Source organism: Staurois parvus, unplaced genomic scaffold, assembly GCF_062004578.1.
Source record: "Staurois parvus isolate SC_StPar_1 unplaced genomic scaffold, SC_StPar_1.0 ptg001122l, whole genome shotgun sequence".
Taxonomy (NCBI): Eukaryota; Metazoa; Chordata; class Amphibia; order Anura; family Ranidae; genus Staurois; species Staurois parvus.
This window is the reverse complement of record NW_028318918.1, coordinates 1473579-1492761: the sequence shown is the minus strand read 5'-3', so window position 1 is coordinate 1492761 and position 19183 is coordinate 1473579. Positions and strand designations below refer to the sequence as shown.

At 43.2% G+C, this 19183-nt stretch overlaps 1 protein-coding gene across 4 annotated transcripts in view; it reads left to right on the top strand.

Annotated features, from left to right (window-relative positions):
* The window catches only part of FEZ1 (fasciculation and elongation protein zeta 1), a 101855-nt gene that overhangs the window by 78829 nt on the left and 3843 nt on the right, over nucleotides 1-19183 (top strand). For 2 of the 4 annotated variants that reach the window (XM_089659002.1, XM_089659000.1), the window contains exons 6-9: nucleotides 9066-9337; nucleotides 9427-9507; nucleotides 10764-10839; nucleotides 14527-14592. In XM_089659002.1, coding sequence (XP_089515128.1) covers nucleotides 9066-9337; nucleotides 9427-9507; nucleotides 10764-10839; nucleotides 14527-14592 — 495 coding nt within the window. Of the gene's footprint in view, nucleotides 1-9062; nucleotides 9338-9426; nucleotides 9508-10763; nucleotides 10840-14526; nucleotides 14593-19183 lie in introns of all 4 variants that reach the window. The other 2 variants (XM_089659001.1, XM_089658999.1) reach the window with 1 other exon arrangement.

The following is a 19183-nucleotide window of genomic DNA, read 5'->3' as shown; positions in this document are numbered from 1 at the left end:
AATGGTCCAACCTTCCCATAGACACCCTCCTAAACCTTGTGGACGGCCTTCCCAGAAGAGTTGAAGCTGTTATAGCTGCAAAGGGCGGGGCCAACTCAATATTGAACCCTACGGACTAAGACTGGGGGGGCCATTAAAGGTCATGTGCGTGGAAAGGGCGGGGCCAACTCAATATTGAACCCTACGGACTAAGACTGGGGGGCATTAAAGGTCATGTGCGTGGAAAGGCATAAAGGCAAGCCGACCAATACTTTTGGCAATATAGTGTATTACCTTTTATTGTTCCCTGAAACCAAAACGAGTGATTAACCCAGTGAGGGCACAGCTCCACTACATAGAGATAATGTTTTATTTGCCTGGAGTTGGGCTTTAGTACATTCTGGGGTTGATTTACTAAATCTGGCACCAACAACCATACCACGTTTAAAGTCACTTAAATCCCCTTTCTTCCCCACTCTGATGCTCAGATTGAACTTCAGCCGTCGTCTTCACCACGTCTAGATACCTAAATGCAAAGGTATGAGTTGCTGCCATGTGATTGGCTAATTAGCAATTAGTGTTACTAAGCAATTGAACAAGTGGACCTAATAAAGTGGCCGGTGAGTATAATAATAATGAAATAAAATAAAACAGAGTGCCAGTTAATGTTCATTAACACCCCGGTCACATCGGGTCAGGGGCGGACTGACCATTTGGAAACTCGGGCACTGCCCGAGGGCCCGGGGTCAGTAGGGGGCCCCATGAGATGCCCCAGGTACCTTTTTCATAGGTTTTTTTGAGTTTGGGCAAGGACACAGGGGGCCCCATGATCCCCTATTGCCCGGGGGCCCCATGAGTTGTCAGTCCGCCTCTGCATCGGGTGCGACTTGGCCTGCGACTTGCGTGCTATGCGACTTGCAAATCTTATGCAAATCGTCACACCCTATTGTCCGCTATTAGAGCAGTCACATCGGCGCGGTTCCGACTTGGTCGGAGACGCACCGATTTCTAAAGCAATACATGCATTACTTTTGTTGCGATTTGCATAGACATCTGCGTCAGATGTCTAGCAAATTGCAACTGAAATCGGCAGGTCATCCGATTTTGAAATCATACGGCTTCACTGTAAGTCACACGCAGGGGCGGATTGACCATTTGGGAACTCGGGCTCTGCCCGAGGTCAGTAGGGGACCCCATGAGATGCCTTTGGTACCTATCATAGGCTTTTTTGGGTGTGGTTTGAGTGTGGGTGAGGACACAGGGCCCCCATGATGCCCTATTGCCCGGGGGCCCCATGAGTTGTCAGTCCGCCCCTGGTCACACAATTTCAAATCGGGGGGTCACTCGGCATTCCTGCTGAAGGTTTCCTTTCTCAGTGTCTTGTCAGCTGAGAGAGAAATATTCGCATCACATTGGTGAGCCGAGGCAGGGTGATCGGCCCAAAGGCCCGCGTGTTACACAGCCGCCCAGCACTCCTCTATAGTAGTTTATGTGGATAGAAGACATAAATGATCATTTGGCAGCCTGTTTACAAGCACTCAAGATGCCGGCTTTTATTTTCATCTGTTTGCGGAACATTTTATTGATTTCTAATATTCTGATAAATCGCATTATCCTCCGTGTAAATGTGATTTGTGCTGTACAGCAGAGATGGAATAATTGATATGAATGAGAATGAGATTCTTGTTTTAATAATTTATCCCTAGAGGACTAATAGGCCAAATCATCTTTTATTGATTCTAAACATTCTTGCAACTCTTTGGGACACGGTGGGGGTTACTTAAGCCGGCCATACACGGGTCGAATTCCAAAATAATTTTTTTTCGCACTATTAGTGGGCTGCAGCAACGGTCAATCAGCACTGTCCAGACAGAGGATCAGGGGTTCTGCATCCTTCCAGAGCAAAATGAAAACTACAAGCTTTAACCAGTGCTCTGCTGGACACTGATAGAAGTCACAAGACTGCTATATACTGCTGATGAGAAAAAGTTTTTAGCAGTTTATATTTTATTACAGCAATTACATTTCCATCAATATTAATTAATTAATTAATAAAAAAAATAATAAAAAAAAAAAATTATGCGTGTAAAAACCAAAATTGTGATCTGAAAATGAATCTTCTAAATAAATCCAAAAGGTCACTAAAAATCAAAAAACAAAAAATAGATATGCGTAGTCTTTGGACAGTTCACTACTTAAGAAAAATATTGTTTGGACACTGGATGATTTTTAGTGACCGTTTGGATTTTTTTAGAAGATTAATTTTCAGATCACAATTTGGGTTTTTGCACGCATAATTTTAATTTTTTTTAAATAAATATTTATGTGGCTCATTATCACTGTTTGTACTTGCCTTTCTGGGGTGGAAGGTGTTAAACTGAGTCATTGGGATTTAGATAACTGAGTGAGAAGGAGTGGTTTTTACACTATATAATTACATTTCCATGTTCTGTGTCTATTGTTAATGAGGAGGTAGAGACTCAGCTCCTTGCACAGATCAAAAGGGCTGGGACAGTGATAATAATGGGGGATTTTAACTACCTGGAAATTGATTAGAATAATGGCACTGCAGGAACAGTTAAAGGGCAAAAATGTATAAACCTTCTACAGGATAATTTTATGGTATAGTTCATAGAGGCCCCAACTAGGAATGATGCTCTACTGGACCTGGTAATCTCAAACCATGCAGAGCTTATTACAAATGTCCATATAAAAGAACATCTGGGTAGCAGTGACCATAACATGATTTCATTTATTGTTAGCTGTAAACAACAAGCACATACGGGAAAAATAAAAAGGCTCAACTTTAAGAGAGCTAATTTTTCAAGGCTGAGAGCAGCTCTCCAAGACTTAGACTGGGAGGGAATATTGGCATCAATGAACACAACACAGAAATGGGAATTCTTCAAAAAGTCTGTATGTGAACACACTGCAAAAATGTATGAAATCCCTTCTTCAGCTCTGTGTATACAAAGGAGCATAGGGGAGCTCTTGTCCATAATGGGCATGGTATTGACAGCTCCAGATGGTCCACATTGGCTCACAATTGATATGACCCAAAAATATTTAGACAGAATAAAGGTGAGTAAAGCCCCTGGACCGGATGGCATACACACACGGGGCCTTAAAGAATTGAGCTCTGTCATTTCAAAGTAATTGTTTCTCATTTTTAGGGACTCTTTAATGCCTGGCATAGTACCACTGGATTGGCGTAAGGTCTATGTGGTGCCAATATTTAAAAAGGGGTCAATACATAGTATACTTGGACAGAGGGGTGGCGGTGGACGTGGTATACTTGGACAGAGGGGTGGTGGTGGCTGTGGTATACTTGGACAGAAGGGTGGCGGTGGACGTGGTATACTTGGACAGAGGGGTGGCGGTGGCTGTGGTATACTTGGAGAGAGGGGTGGCGGTGGCTGTGGTATACTTGGACAGAGGGGTGGCGGTGGACGTGGTATACATGGACAGAGGGGTGGCGGTGGTATACTTGGACAGAGGGGTGGCGGTGAACGTGGTATACTTGGACATAGGGGTGGCAGTCAACATGGTATACTTGGACAGAGGGGTGGCAGTGGACGTGGTATACTTGGACAGAGTGGTGGCGGTGGCTGTGGTATACTTGGACAGAGGGGTGGCGGTGGACGTGGTATACTTGGACAGAGGGGTGGCGGTGGCTGTGGTATACTTGGACAGAGGGGTGGCAGTGGACGTGGTATACTTGGACAGAGGGGTGGCGGTGAATGTGGTATACTTGGACATAGGGGTGGCGGTCAACGTGGTATACTTGGACAGAGGGGTGGCAGTGGACATGGTATACTTGGACAGAGGGGTGGCGGTGAATGTGGTATACTTGGACATAGGGGTGGCGGTCAACGTGGTATACTTGGACAGAGGGGTGGCGGTGGACATGGGATTTTGCAAAAGCATGTGACACAGCTCCCCACACATGGCTAATGTGTAAGGTAAAATCTACAGGCTTGGAAATATCTGTATGTAAATGGATAGAAAACTGCCCAAAAGATCGTATTCAGAGAGTAGTGGTTAATGATTCATACTCTGCGTGGTCTTGGGGTGTCAGTGGTGTACCCCAAGGTTCAGTGTTATTAGTGGGGTACCCCAAGGTTCAGTGTCAGGATGTTACTTTTTAATCTATTTATAAACAATATAGGGTCGGGGTTTATAAATCCCATTTCAGTCTTTGCAGATGACACCAAGCTGTGCCGGGGAATAACGTCCTTACAGGATGTCTCCAACTTACAAGCCGACCTCAGGGCTCTGTGTAATTGGGGGACTATGGGGCCAATGAGGTTTAATGTTGATAAATGTAAGGTTCTGCACAGGGGGCTAAGAATATGCATGCATCATACATATTAGGGGGAGTACAACTGGGGGGGTCAATGGTGGAGAAGGATCTGGGGGGGATCAATGGTGGAGAAGGATCTGGGGGGGATCAATAGTGGAGAAGGATCTGGGGGGGGGGGGGTCAGTGGTGGAGAAGGATCTGGGGGTTCTGGTAGATCACAAGCACAATAATGGCAGAAATGCCAAGCTGCGGGTTCTAAAGTGAGCAAAATCCTCTCTTGTATTAGGAGAGGTATAGACTCCAGAGAGAGAGATATCATCCCCCCCCCACCCCAGTGCAAATCATTAGTAAGACCTCATCTGGGATCAGTATGCGGGTAGTATATTGGGCAACTATGTGGCAAATGAGGTTTAATGTTGATAAATGTAAGGTTCTGCACTTGGGGACTAAGAATATGCATGCATCATACACACTAGGATGGGGGGGGGGTACAACTGGGGGAATCAATGGTGGAGAAGGATCTGGGGGGGTCAATGGTGGAGAAGGATCTGGGGGAGTCAATGGTGGAGAAGGATCTGGGGGTTCTGGTGGATCACAAGCTTAATAACGGCATGCAATGCCAAGCTGAGGGTTCTAAAGTGACCAAAATCTCCTCTTGTATTAAGAGAGGTATAGACTCCAGAAAGAGAGATATCATCCCCCCCCCCCCGGTATTAGTCATTAGTAATACCTCATCTGGAATATGCAGTTCAGTTTTGGGCACCAATTCATAAAACGAAAATTGGGGAACAGAAGAAAGTACAGAGAAGGGCAACCAAACTGATAAGAGGCATGGAGGAGATCAGCTATGAGGAAAGATTAGAGGAACTGAATGTATTCTCTATTGAGAAGAGGAGATTAAGGGGGATATGATCACCATGTATAATACATAAGGGGGGGATATGATCTCCATGTATAATACATAAGGGGGGGATATGATCTCCATGTATAATACATAAGGGGGGATATGATCTCCATGTATAATACATAAGGGGGGATATGATCACCATGTATAATACATAAGGGGGGATATGATCTCCATGTATAATACATAAGGGGGGATAAGATCTCCATGTATAATACATAAGGGGGGATATGATCTCCATGTATAATACATAAGGGGGGATATGATCTCTATGTATAATACATAAGGGGGATATGATCTCCATGTATAATACATAAGGGGGGATATGATCACCATGTACAGTATAATACATAAGGGGGGATATGATCTCCATGTATAATACATAAGGGGGATATGATCTCCATGTATAATACATAAGGGGGGATATGATCTCCATGTATAATACATAAGGGGGGATATGATCTCCATGTATAATACATAAGGGGGATATGATCTCCATGTATAATACATAAGGGGGGATATGATCTCCATGTATAATACATAAGGGGGATATGATCTCCATGTATAATACATAAGGGGGGATATGATCTCCATGTATAATACATAAGGGGGATATGATCTCCATGTATAATACATAAGGGGGGATATGATCTCCATGTATAATACATAAGGGGGGTATGATCTCCATGTATAATACACAAGGGGGGGATATGATCTCCATGTATAATATATAAGGGGGATAGGATCTCCATGTATAATACATAAGGGGGGATATGATCTCCATGTATAATATATAAGGGGGGATATGATCACCATGTATAATACATAAGGGGGGATATGATCCCCATGTATAACACACAAGGGGGGATATGATCTCCATGTATAATACATAAGGGGAATATGATCTCCATGTATAATACATAAGGGGGGATATGATCTCCATGTATAATACATAAGGGGGGATATGATCTCCATGTATAATACATAAGGGGGGATATGATCTCCATGTATAATACATAAGGGGAATATGATCTCCATGTATAATACATAAGAGGGGGTATGATCTCCATGTATAATACATAAAGGGGGATATGATCTCCATGTATAATACATAATGGGGGATATGATCACCATGTATAATACATAAGGGGGGATATGAGCTCCATGTATAATACATAAGGGGATATGATCTCCATGTATAATACATAAGGGGGGATATGATCTCCATGTATAATACATAAGGGGGATATGATCTCCATGTATAATACATAAGGGGGGATATGATCTCCATGTATAATACATAAGGGGGGTATGATCTCCATGTATAATACACAAGGGGGGGATATGATCTCCATGTATAATATATAAGGGGGATAGGATCTCCATGTATAATACATAAGGGGGGATATGATCACCATGTATAATACATAAGGGGGGATATGATCCCCATGTATAACACACAAGGGGGGATATGATCTCCATGTATAATACATAAGGGGAATATGATCTCCATGTATAATACATAAGGGGGGATATGATCTCCATGTATAATACATAAGGGGAATATGATCTCCATGTATAATACATAAGAGGGGGTATGATCTCCATGTATAATACATAAAGGGGGATATGATCTCCATGTATAATACATAAGGGGGGATATGATCTCCATGTATAATACATAATGGGGGATATGATCACCATGTATAATACATAAGGGGGGATATGATCTCCATGTATAATACATAAGGGGGGATATGATCTCCATGTATAATACATAAAGGGGGATATGATCTCCATGTATAATACATAATGGGGGATATGATCACCATGTATAATACATAAGGGGGGATATGATCTCTATGTATAATACATAAGGGGGGTATGATCTCCATGTATAATACATAAGAGGGGAAGTGATCTCCATGTATAATACATAAGGGGGGATATGATCTCCATGTATAATACATAAGGGGGGATATGATCACCATGTATAATACATAAGGGGGGATATGATCACCATGTATAATACATAAGGGGGGATATGATCTCCATGTATAATACATAAGGGGGGATATGATCTCCATGTATAATACATAAGGGGGATATGATCTCCATGTATAATACATAAGGGGGGATATGATCTCCATGTATAATACACAAGGGGGGGATATGATCTCCATGTATAATACATAAGGGGGGGTATGATCTCCATGTATAATACATAAGGGGGGATATGATCTCCATGTATAATACATAAGGGGGATATGATCTCCATGTATAATACATAAGGGGGGGATATGATCTCCATGTATAATACATAAGGGGGGATATGATCTCCATGTATAATACATAAGGGGGGATAGGATCTCCATGTATAATACATAAGGGGGGGGATATGATCTCCATGTATAATACATAATGGGGGATATGATCTCCATGTATAATACATAAGGGGGGATATTATCTCCATGTATAATACATAAGGGGGGATATGATCTCCATGTATAATACATAAGGGGGGATATGATCACCATGTATAATACATAAGGGGGGATATGATCTCCATGTATAATACATAAGGGGGATATGATCTCCATTTATAATACATAAGGGGGGGATATGATCACCATGTATAATACATAAGGGGGGATATGATCTCCATGTATAATACATAAGGGGGATATGATCACCATGTATAATACATAAGGGGGGTATGATCACCATGTATAATACATAAGGGGGGATATGATCTCCATGTATAATACATAAGGGGGGGATATGATCACCATGTATAATACATAAGGGGGGATATGATCTCCATGTATAATACATAAGGGGGATATGATCTCCATGTATAATACATAAGGGGGGATATGATCTCCATGTATAATACATAAGGGGGGATATGATCTCCATGTATAATACATAAGGGGGATATGATCTCCATGTATAATACATAAGGGGGGATATGATCTCCATGTATAATATATAAGGGGGGATATGATCTCCATGTATAATACATAAGGGGGGATATGATCTCCATGTATAATACATAAGGGGGGGATATGATCTCCATGTATAATACATAAGGGGGGATATGATCTCCATGTATAATACATAAGGGGGGATATGATCTCCATGTATAATACATAAGGGGGATATGATCTCCATGTATAATACATAAGGGGGAGATATGATCTCCATGTATAATACATAAGGGGGGATATGATCTCCATGTATAATACATAAGGGGGATATGATCTCCATGTATAATACATATACATATATATACTGCATGTTGAAATGATTTTTTTATATATTACAAAATATATGAAAAATATTTAAAAAAATATATATTGTTTAAATATATTCTTCAGATTTTTTTTAACATATAAAAAAGTAATTTTAACATATATTTGTAAATGCATTCCAAAAATGACAAAACAATAGATTTGTATTCTTAAAGACATACAGTATATTTGAAATGTATTTCTAAAAATGTTTTTCATATATTTTGTAATAAAAATGCATTTCAACATGCAGTGTATATATATAATTTTTTTTAAATATATTGAATACGGCCAAAATTGTAGCATTTCAAATATATAATAAAAATATATTTGGGAAGAATATTTTTAAAATATATTTCAAATATATTTTTCTTCCATGTGGGTGGGCAGGAGGGGGATATATAATCATTTATAGAAAGGAAACCCACTGCATGTGAGTATTTACAACGCTCTGCGCTTTCGCCAGCGATTTTTTGTCTCTCTCATGACACGGATGTGTCTGTGATAACTGGAGTGCCATGTTCGTCCTTCGTTGATCTCTGTGATGTATAACCATGGGCGTTCTCCATCTTCTGACCACCAGCAGGACTTCAACACATGAGCCGAGAGGAGCTGACCCAGCTGCTGGAGCGCGTGGAGCGAGCCATCTGCGACTACTCGGAGGAGCTGGTGCAGCAGCTGGCTAGACGGGACGAGCTGGAGTTTGAGAAGGAGGTGAAGAATTCCTTCATCACGGCTCTCCTGGAGGTCCAGAACAAGCAGAAGGAACACAGGGAGCTGGTGAAGAAAAGGAGGAAAGAGAAAGGACTGAGCCTGCAGAGCAACCGCTCCGAGCGACACGGCCAGATGCCCATGAAGGTAGGTGAATGGCCGACTCCGTACCGCAGGTATGTTGGTGTGCCCCACCTTTCTGTGTCCATCCTGACCTCTCCTGGGCTTTCCTGCAGCGTTTCAGCATGGAGGGAATCTCCAACATCCTGCAGACGGGAATCAGACAGACGTTTGGGAATTCTGGGAATGACAAGCAGGTGAGTCTGCGATGATAGGAAAGCGTGCGATTCTGGGCGTTCCAGTGCTGAAATGTGTTACTATTGCTTCTTGTGTCAAAGTTAAAGTGGTATTAAACCCACATTTAATATATGCCCCATTGTTGGTGTCATTGTGAAGAATTGTTCCCCATCATTGGTGTCATTGGGCCCATTGTTTGTGTCATTGCGAGGAATTGTGCCCTCGTCATTGGTGTCATTGTGCCCCATTGTTAGTGTCATTGTGAAGAATTGTGTCCCATTGTTGGTGTCAGTGTGAGGAATTGTGCCTCATCATTGGTATCACTGGGACCCATTGTTAGTGTCATTGTGAGGAATTGTGCCCCATCATTGGTGTCATTGAGCCCCATTGGTGGTGTCATTGTGAGGAATTGTGTCCTATCATTGGTGTCATTGGGCCCCATTGGAGGTGTCATTGTAAGGAATTGTGCCCCATCATTGGTGTCATTGGGCCCCATTGGTGGTGTCATTGTGAGGAATTGTGCCCTGTCATTGGTATCATCGGGCCCCATTGTTTGTGTCATTGTGAGGAATTGTGCCGCATCATTGTTGTCATTGGGCCTCATTGTTAGTGTCATTGTGAGGAATTGTGCCCCATTGTTGGTGTCATTGTGAGGAATTGTGCCCCATCATTGGTATCACTGGGCCCCATTGTTGGTGTCATTGTGAGGAATTTGTGCCCCGTCATTGGGCCTCATTGTTGGTGTCATTGTGAGGAATTGTGCCCCATCATTGGTATCATCGGGCCCCATTGTTTGTGTCATTGTGAGGAATTGTGTCCCATCATTGGTGTCATTGGGCCTCATTGTTGGTGTCATTGTGAGAAATTGTGCCCCATTATTGGTGTCATTGGGCCCCAGTGGTGGTGTCAATGTGCGGAATTGTGCCCTCATCGTTGGTGTCATTGGGTCCCATTGTTGGTATCATTGTGAGGAATTGTGCCTCATTGTTGGTATTAGTGTGAGGAATTGTGCCTCATCATTGGTGTCATTGGGCCCCATTGTTGGTGTCATTGTAAGGAATTGTGCTCCATCATTGGTGTCAATGGAGGGAATTATGCCCAATTGTTGGTATCAGCGCATAAAATAGCGCCCCCAAGGGCCGATAAAAGCAAGCAAAGGGCCGCATCTGGCCCCTGGGCCGCAGTTTGGAGACCCCTGATCTAAAGCCTAGTTTGGTAACAGGGAAGCACTCAGATCTCCTCCATGTCTAATATTTCCTCCTCTTTCTTCACGTAGTATTTGAACACCGTCATTCCGTACGAGAAGAAAGCCACGCCCCCATCGGTGGAAGACCTGCAGATGCTGACAAACAGTAAGGCTGCTACCTTGGCATGTTTGGGGTCAGGGGCGGACTGACCATTTGGAAACTTGGGCACTGCCCGAGGGCCCAGGGTCAGTAGGGGGCCCCATGAGATGCCCCTGGTACCTTTTTCATAGGCTTTTTTGAGTTTGGGCAAGGACACAGGGGCCCCATGATCCCCTATTGCCCGGGGGCCCCATGATTTGTCAGTCCGCCCCTGCTTGGGGTTCAAGCATTGGATCATCCTTCTGCCACTTTATTTTTCTTGAACCATGGTCAGCTGATGTTTTTATGGAACAATAGCGCCCCCATGTGACAGCACAGCGGTATTCTTGTTTTGTTACTGAATTTTGGATTTAGTGGATTGCATTATGGGAAATCTAAACCTGACACCTGACCCACTATGACACCTGCAGACAGAAGGACATTGGATGGCGCATCCTTTCAATGTAGCAAGAAATTATTTTCTTCCAAGAGATATTTCATTTTTCTTGCATATTTTAAAGGTAAAATGGAAAAAAAAATAGAGATTTCTCTAGTGTGATCAGTGATGGCAGTAAAACAAGTGTTAGTCTAGGTTCACACCCAGCTGCGTTTTGCAGAAACGCACAGCAATCCATTTAACACAATTTCCTATGGGACACGTTCACATCTCTGCGTTTTCACCCGCTGCGTTTTTTGGAAAGGGTCGGGGACTTTTTTTAGAACACAAAACTTTGCGTTTTTGGTTCTATGGACTTCAATGGAGACGCTGCAGGAAAGCATGTAGTGCGTTTTTGCTTCATTTTAATCTGCCCACCAACAACGAAAAAAAAACATTTTTAACCACTTGCCTAGTGGGCACTTCTACCCCCTTCCTGCCCAGGCCAATTTCCAGCTTTCAGCGCCATCACACTTTGACAATTGCGCGGTCATGCAGCACTGTACCCATATGAAATTTTTATCATTTTTTTGTGACAGATAGAGCTTTATTTTGGTGGTATTTAATCACCTCTGGGTTTTTTATGCTTTCTTAAACAAACCAAAAACCACTGAAAATTTTTGAAAAAAATGTTTTTCTTAGTTTTTGTTATAAAATTTTGTAAATAAGTGATTTTTCTCCTTCACTGATGTGCACTAATGAGGCTGCAGTGATGGGCACTGATAGGCTGCACTGATGGACACTGATAGGCTGCACTGATGGACACTGATAGGTGGCACTGATGCGCACTGATGAGGCACTGGTAGGTGGCACTGATTGGCATTGACAGGCATCACTGATGGGCACTGAAAGGCAGCACTGATACATGACACTGATAGGCAGCACTGATAGGTGGCACTGATGGGCACTGTTAGGCGGCACTGACAGGCACTGATAGGCGGCACTGACTGGCACTGATAGGTGACACTGATTGGCAGCACTGATAGGGGGCACTGATTGGCATTGATAGGTGGCACTGACTGGCACTGATGGGTGACACTGAAAGGCAGCTCAGATGGGCACTGATATGTGGCATTGATGTGGCACTGATGGGCACTGACAGGTGGCACTGCTGGGGTTACACTGATGATCAGTGTACATGTCCCCTCCATGGAAAGCCGATTACCGGCTCTCCTCTCCTCTGTCAGCATGACAGCTCGAGAGGAGAGAAATGCCGATAACCGGCATTTCCCTATTTACATGTGATCAGCTGTGATTGGACACAGCTGATCACATGACCGAGCCGACATCTTCGGCTCTTTCCGTGATCGGTGATCTGCTATGTCCGAAGGACGATCGCCGCGCTGCGCGCTCCCGGAGCCAAGCATAGGTTAGAATGGGAGGACGTCCCACCTTGCGTCCGTCATTGGACTATATGGCGGGCGGAAGGTGGTTAAAGAACGCATAACGTTGCGTTTTTGGTTCTATAGACTTCAATGGAGACGCTGCAGAAAAGCATGTAGTGCGTTTTTGCTGCATTTTTTTATGCATTTTAATCTGCCTAGCAACAACAAAAAAAAAGTTTTAAAAAACGCAAAACGTTGTGTTTTTTGGTTCTATAGACTTCAATGGAGACACTGCAGGAAAGCATGTAGTGCGTTTTTGCTGCATTTTAATCTGCCCAGCAAAATAAAAAAAAAATATTTAAAAAAACGCAAAACGTTGCTTTTCTGCAGCGTCTCCATTGAAGTCTATAGAATCAAAAATGCAATGTTTTGCGTTTTTTAAAACTTTTTTTTTTGTTGTTGCTAGGCAGATTAAAATGCATAAAAAAATGCAGCAAAAACGCACTACATGCTTTTCTGCAGGGTCTCCATTGAAGTCTATAGAACCAAAAATGCATGTAGTGCGTTTTTGCTGCATTTTAATCTGCCTAGCGACATAAAAAAAAATTAAAACGCAAAATGTTGTATTTTTGATTCTATGGACTTCTTTGTAAACGCTGCAGAAAAGCGTGTAGCGCGTTTTTGATGCATTTTATTCCGTCCTGAATAAATGCGTTTTTAATGTGTTTTTGATGCATTTTGCGTTTTATTCTGCCCAGTAACAAGTTGAAAATAAAAAAAAACGCAGCAAACATGCATGTGCAAAAACACACTGAAAAAAGCACTGCAGAAATGCATCAAACGCTGCAGGAAAGCATGTAGTGCGTTTTTGCTGCATTTTTTTATGCATTTTAATCTGCCCAGCAACAAAAAAAAAATGTTTTAAAAAATGCAAAATGTTGCGTTTTTGGTTCTATAGACTTTAATGGAGATGCTTCAGAAAAGCATGTAGTGTGTTTTTAATCAGTATTATTCTGCCCAGAATAAATGCATTTTTGATGTGTTTTTGATGCGTTTTGCGTTTTATTCTGCCCAGTAACAAGTTGAAAAAACAAAACGCGGCAAAAATGCATGTGCAAAAACGCACTGAAACAAAGCACTGCAGAAACGCATCAAACGCAAACTGCATAGGTGTGAACCTGGCCTTACTGTACATATTAAAGTAGAACTTCACCCAAAAGGGGACTTTCTACTGTTCTGCCTAGAACCCCCCCCCCCCCACCACCGTACCACATTTGGGCATATTTATTTTTTTGGGGGGGTGGGAGTGGGTACCTGGTTTTGACAGCTCCCCCCTTCTTTGCCCACAGCCTTCTGGGACATGTCACGGGTCCCACAATGCTGCAGGACCGTTCACAAAGCGCAGAGCGACTCGAGCATGCTCAGTGGGAAGCTGGGTGTGAGTCACAGTTGGCTTCCCTTAGTAAACATGGCGCCACCAGGGACCCGAAGACCAGCAAAGAACCGGCCCGGGTGATGCCGGAGCTGGATCCCTTTTAAATAGATGCTTTTAGAAAATATATTTAAATTTACATTTTTTAGAATACATGTTAAAATATATTAGTATTGTAAATATATGTCACATATATCTTTATTTTTCTAAATCTATTGAAAATATATTTCTCTTCCATGTGGGCATGCCTGGACCAGGGGCGGACTGACCATCCCGGCACTTGGGCACTGCCCGAGGGCCCAGGGTCAGTAAGGGGCCCCATGAGATGCCCCTGGTACCTTTCATAGGCTGTTTTGGGTGTGGTTTGAGTGTGGGCGAGGACACAGGGGCCCCATGATCCCCTACTGTCCGGGGGCCCCATGAGTTGCTAGCCCGTCCCTGGCCCGGACCCCCCATGTCCATACTGGTTTGTCTCAGTGATTAGTACTGTGCAATGCTAACTGTCTGTGTTGTCTCTGCAGTATTGTATGCAATGAAAGAAGACAGTGAAAAGGTTCCCATGTTATTAACGGACTACATTTTAAAGGGTAAGTCATTTCTGTGTAGTCCTCATTCTGGACAGCTTGGCTTGATGTGCGTGTCACTTACCCATTGGGGCTGATTTACTAAAACTGGGGAGTGCAAAATCTGGTGCAGCTCTGCATAGAAACCAATCAGCTTCCAGGTTTTATTGCCAATGCTTAATGATACAAAAAAGCAGGAAGAGCCGACAACGCCAAAATCCACATGGAAGTTTTATTAGTGATACAGGAGTGACATAAAAGCATGCTGACGCGTTTCGGCAAGTAGCCTGGCTACGCCAGGCTGCTTGCCGAAACGCGTTGGCAGGCTTTTATGTCACTCCTCCCATATGGAAGAAAAATATATTTGAAATATATTTTTTAAAAATTCTTCCCAAATTTATTGACATATATTTGAAATGCTACAATTTTGGCCATATTCAATATATTTAAAAATAAATAAATAAATAAATAAATAAATATATATATATACACTGCACGTTGAAATGTGTTTAATGTGCTTTTATCACAAAATATATGAAAACTATTTTTTAAAATACATTTAAAATATACTGTATGTCTTTGAAAATACAAATCTACATTTTTGGAATGCATTTACAAATATATGTAAAAATATTTGTTAAAATGCCTTTTTGTTATGTAAAAAAAAATCTGAAGAATATATTTAACAAAAATATATTTTTAAAAATATACATATGAAGTGTATATATGTGTGTGTGTGTATATATATATATATATATATACTGTGTGTGTGTGTGTATATGTATGTATATATATATCAGGGGTGGACTGACCATATGGAAACTCGGGCACTGCCCGAGGGCCCGGGGTCCGTAGGGGACCCCATGAGATGCCCCTCGTACCTTTTTCATAGGCTTTTTTGAGTTTGGGCAAGGACACAGGGGCCCCATGATCCCCTATTGCCCGGGGGCCCCATGAGTTGTCAGTCCGCCCCTGATATATATATATATATATATATATACATACACATACACACACACATACATACACACACAGTGTATATATATATATATACACTGTATGTTGAAATGTGTTTTTATTACAAAATATATGAAAAATATTTTTTAAAACACATTTCAAATATACTGTATGTCTTTAAAAATACAAATCTACATTTTTGGAATGCATTTACAAATATATATAAAAATGTGTTAAAATGACTTTTTTTATATGTTAAAAAAAATCTGAAGAATATATTTAAATATATAATATATTTAAAAACGCATTTCAACATACAGTGTGTATATATTTACTGAAATATATTGAATATGGCAAAATTGTAGCATTTCAAATATATGTCAATATATTTGGGAAGAATATTTTTAAAATATATTTCAATTTAATTTTAAATATATTTTTCTTCCATGTGGGTTATATCACTAATAAGGCTTTCATACGGATTTTGGAGTTGCCGGCTCTTCCTGCTTTTTTTGTATCCTGTATCCAGTGTTTGGTTTAGGACACTTTGGAGCCAGAGCACCCGCCCTGGATCCCACTGCTGAATCAGGTGTGTTCCCTGCTTCTCTGCCATCACATTAGTTCCAAAGTTTAAAGTGTTACTGAACCCACAACAGCAAAAACAGTCTGTAGATGCAGTAAAGCATGCTTGTTATACTCACTGTGGAACCTAAGGGGTTAATCCTCCGCATTGTGTAAAAATGCTGTTTGATCCTGACTGCTCTGTTCCTCCTCTTGTTCGAATGTCCACATCTTATCTCCTAATAAGACAGACTAAACCGTAGCCATTCTGCACATGCTCAGTTTAGTGTGTATTGCTAGAGAGGTTTTTTTTTTTCTTGGGAGAATGCATGCGATCAGCACAGGGCCAATCAGCACTGTCTAGACAAAGGTCAGGGGTTCTGCATCCTCCTAGAGCAAAATGAAAACTCCTCCTACAAGCTTTAACCAGTGCTCTGCTGGACACTGATAGAAGTCACAAGACCGCTCTATACTGCTGATGAGAAAAGGTATTTAGCAGTTTAGATTTACTAAAATAATTACCTTTCCATCTTGTTTGTACTCTGGGAGACCGGATAAAGTGAATGCAGGGTCCGGGGAGAGCGGATATAGTGAATGCAGGGTCCAGGGAGAGTGGATATAGTGAACGCAGGGTCTGGGGAGAGCGGATATAGTGAATGCGGGGACCGGAGAGAGTGGATATAGTGAATGTAGGGTTCCGGGGAGAGCGGATATAGTGAAAGCAGGGTCCAGGGAGAGCAGATATAGTGAATGCGGGGTCCGGGGAGAGCGAATATAGTGAATGCGGGGTCCGGGGCGAGCGGATATAGTGAATGCGGGGTCCGGGGAGAGCGGATACAGTGAATGCGGGGTCCGGGGAGAGCGGATACAGTGAATGCGGGGTCCGGGGAAAGCAGATACAGTGAATGCAGGGTCCGGGGAAAGCGGATACAGTGAATGCGGGGTCCAGGGAAAGCGGATATAGTGAATGCGGGGTCTGGGGAGAGCGGATATAGTGAATGCAGGGTCTGGGGAGAGCGGATATAGTGAATGCGGGGTCTGGGGAGACCGGATATAGTGAATGCAAGGTCCGGGGAGAGCGGATATAGTGAATGCAAGGTCCGGGGAGAGCGGATATAGTGAATGCAGGGTCCGGGGCTTAGTAACACTTTAATTGAACAAGCTGACGTTCGAAGCCGATTGGCTGCCATGCACAGCTGCACCAGATTTTGCACTCTCCAGTCTTAGTAAATCACTCCATTATGTCATCTTTCACGTCAATCATATTGAGCCATATTTACCAAAGCGTCTGAATCTGAGGCCCCTTTTACACTAGCGGACTGATCGGGTCCTCCTTTCTGGAGGGTCCAATCAGGTCCGCCTGAAAAACAGTCTCCTCTATGGAGTGGCTGGTGTAAGCAGACATGTGCCCATTTACACCCGCCTTCATCCAATCTGGTAATAAAAGACTGATGGGGAAAGGGGGGGGGGGGGCGTTCACCATCCGACTGATGGAACGGATCGAATGGCAGTCTGGTGTAATCAGACAGGCGGTCCGTCTACATCCGCCCGCCCATAGAGGACAGAGGGCTGTGTCTGCTCTGCATAAGAACGAACACGCACCAGCCTCCTGCCTGCTTAGCGGGGTTCAGCGGACAGATCCCCCCACTGAGCAAGTAGACGCCAACGGAGCCCGCCCCATGTGAAGGGGACCTAAATCTGACTGTGTTGTCCTTTACCATTTTATTTTTTAATGAAAGAAGAAATGTGGTCAGACGCAGAGTTGTTGTGAATTATTCTATGCAACAATCTTTTTATCGTTATTTTTGTTGTTATTGTGTATTCCGGGGGTCTCTAAATGTTCTACACAAAGGGCCAGTCTACTGTTCTACAGACTTTAGGTGGGGCAAACAGTGGCCAGCAGGAATAGGAATTTTTCCGGGCAGCAGTGGGAGTAAACAATGCCTCATCTTTAGTATTAGTGGGAGGAATAGTGCCCCATCATTGGTATCAGTGGGAGGAATAGTGCCCCATCATTGGTATCAGTGGGAGGAATAGTGCCCCATCATTGGTGTCAGTGGGAGGAATAGTGCCCCATCATTGGTGTCAGTGGGAGGAATAGTGCCCCATCATTGGTATCAGTGGGAGGAATAGTGCCCCATCATTGGTATCAGTGGGAGGAATAGTTCCCCATCATTGGTATCAGTGGGAGGAATAGTGCCCCATCATTGGTATCAGTTGGAGGAATAGTGCCCCATCATTAGTATCAGTGGGAGGAATAGGGCCCCATCATTGGTATCAGTGGGAGGAATAGTGCCCCATCATTGGTGTCAGTGGGAGGAATAGTGCCCCATCATTGGTATCAGTAGGAGGAATAGTGCCCCATCATTGGTGTCAGTGGGAGGAATAGTGCCCCATCATTGGTGTCAGTGGGAGGAATAGTGCCCCATCATTGGTAACATGGAGAGGAATAGTGCCCCATCATTGGTATCAGTGGGAGGAATAGTGCCCCATCATTGGTATCAGTGGGAGGAATATTGCCCCATCATTGGTATCAGTGGGAGGAATAGTGACCCATCATTGGTATCAGTGGGAGGAATAGTGCCCCATCATTGGTATCAGTGGGAGGAATAGTGCCCCATCATTGGTGTCAGTGGGAGGAATAGTGCCCCATCATTGGTGTCAGTGGGAGGAATAGTGCCTCATCATTGGTGTCAGTGGGAGGAATAGTGCCCCATCATTGGTGTCAGTGGGAGGAATAGTGCCCCATCATTGGTGTCAGTGGGAGGAATAATGCCCCATCATTGGTGTCAGTGGGAGGAATAGTGCCCCATCATTGGTGTCAGTGGGAGGAATAATGCCCCATCATTGGTGTCAGTGGGAGGAATAGTGCCCCATCATTGGTGTCAGTGGGAGGAATAGTGCCCCATCATTGGTGTCAGTGGGAGGAATAGTGCCCCATCATTGGTGTCAGTGGGAGGAATAGTGCCTCATCATCGGTATCAGTGGGAGGAACAGTGCCCCATCATTGGTGTCAGTGGGAGGAATAGTGCCCCATCATCGGTGTCAGTGGGAGGAATAGTGCTCCATCATTGGTGTCAGTGGGAGGAATAGTGCC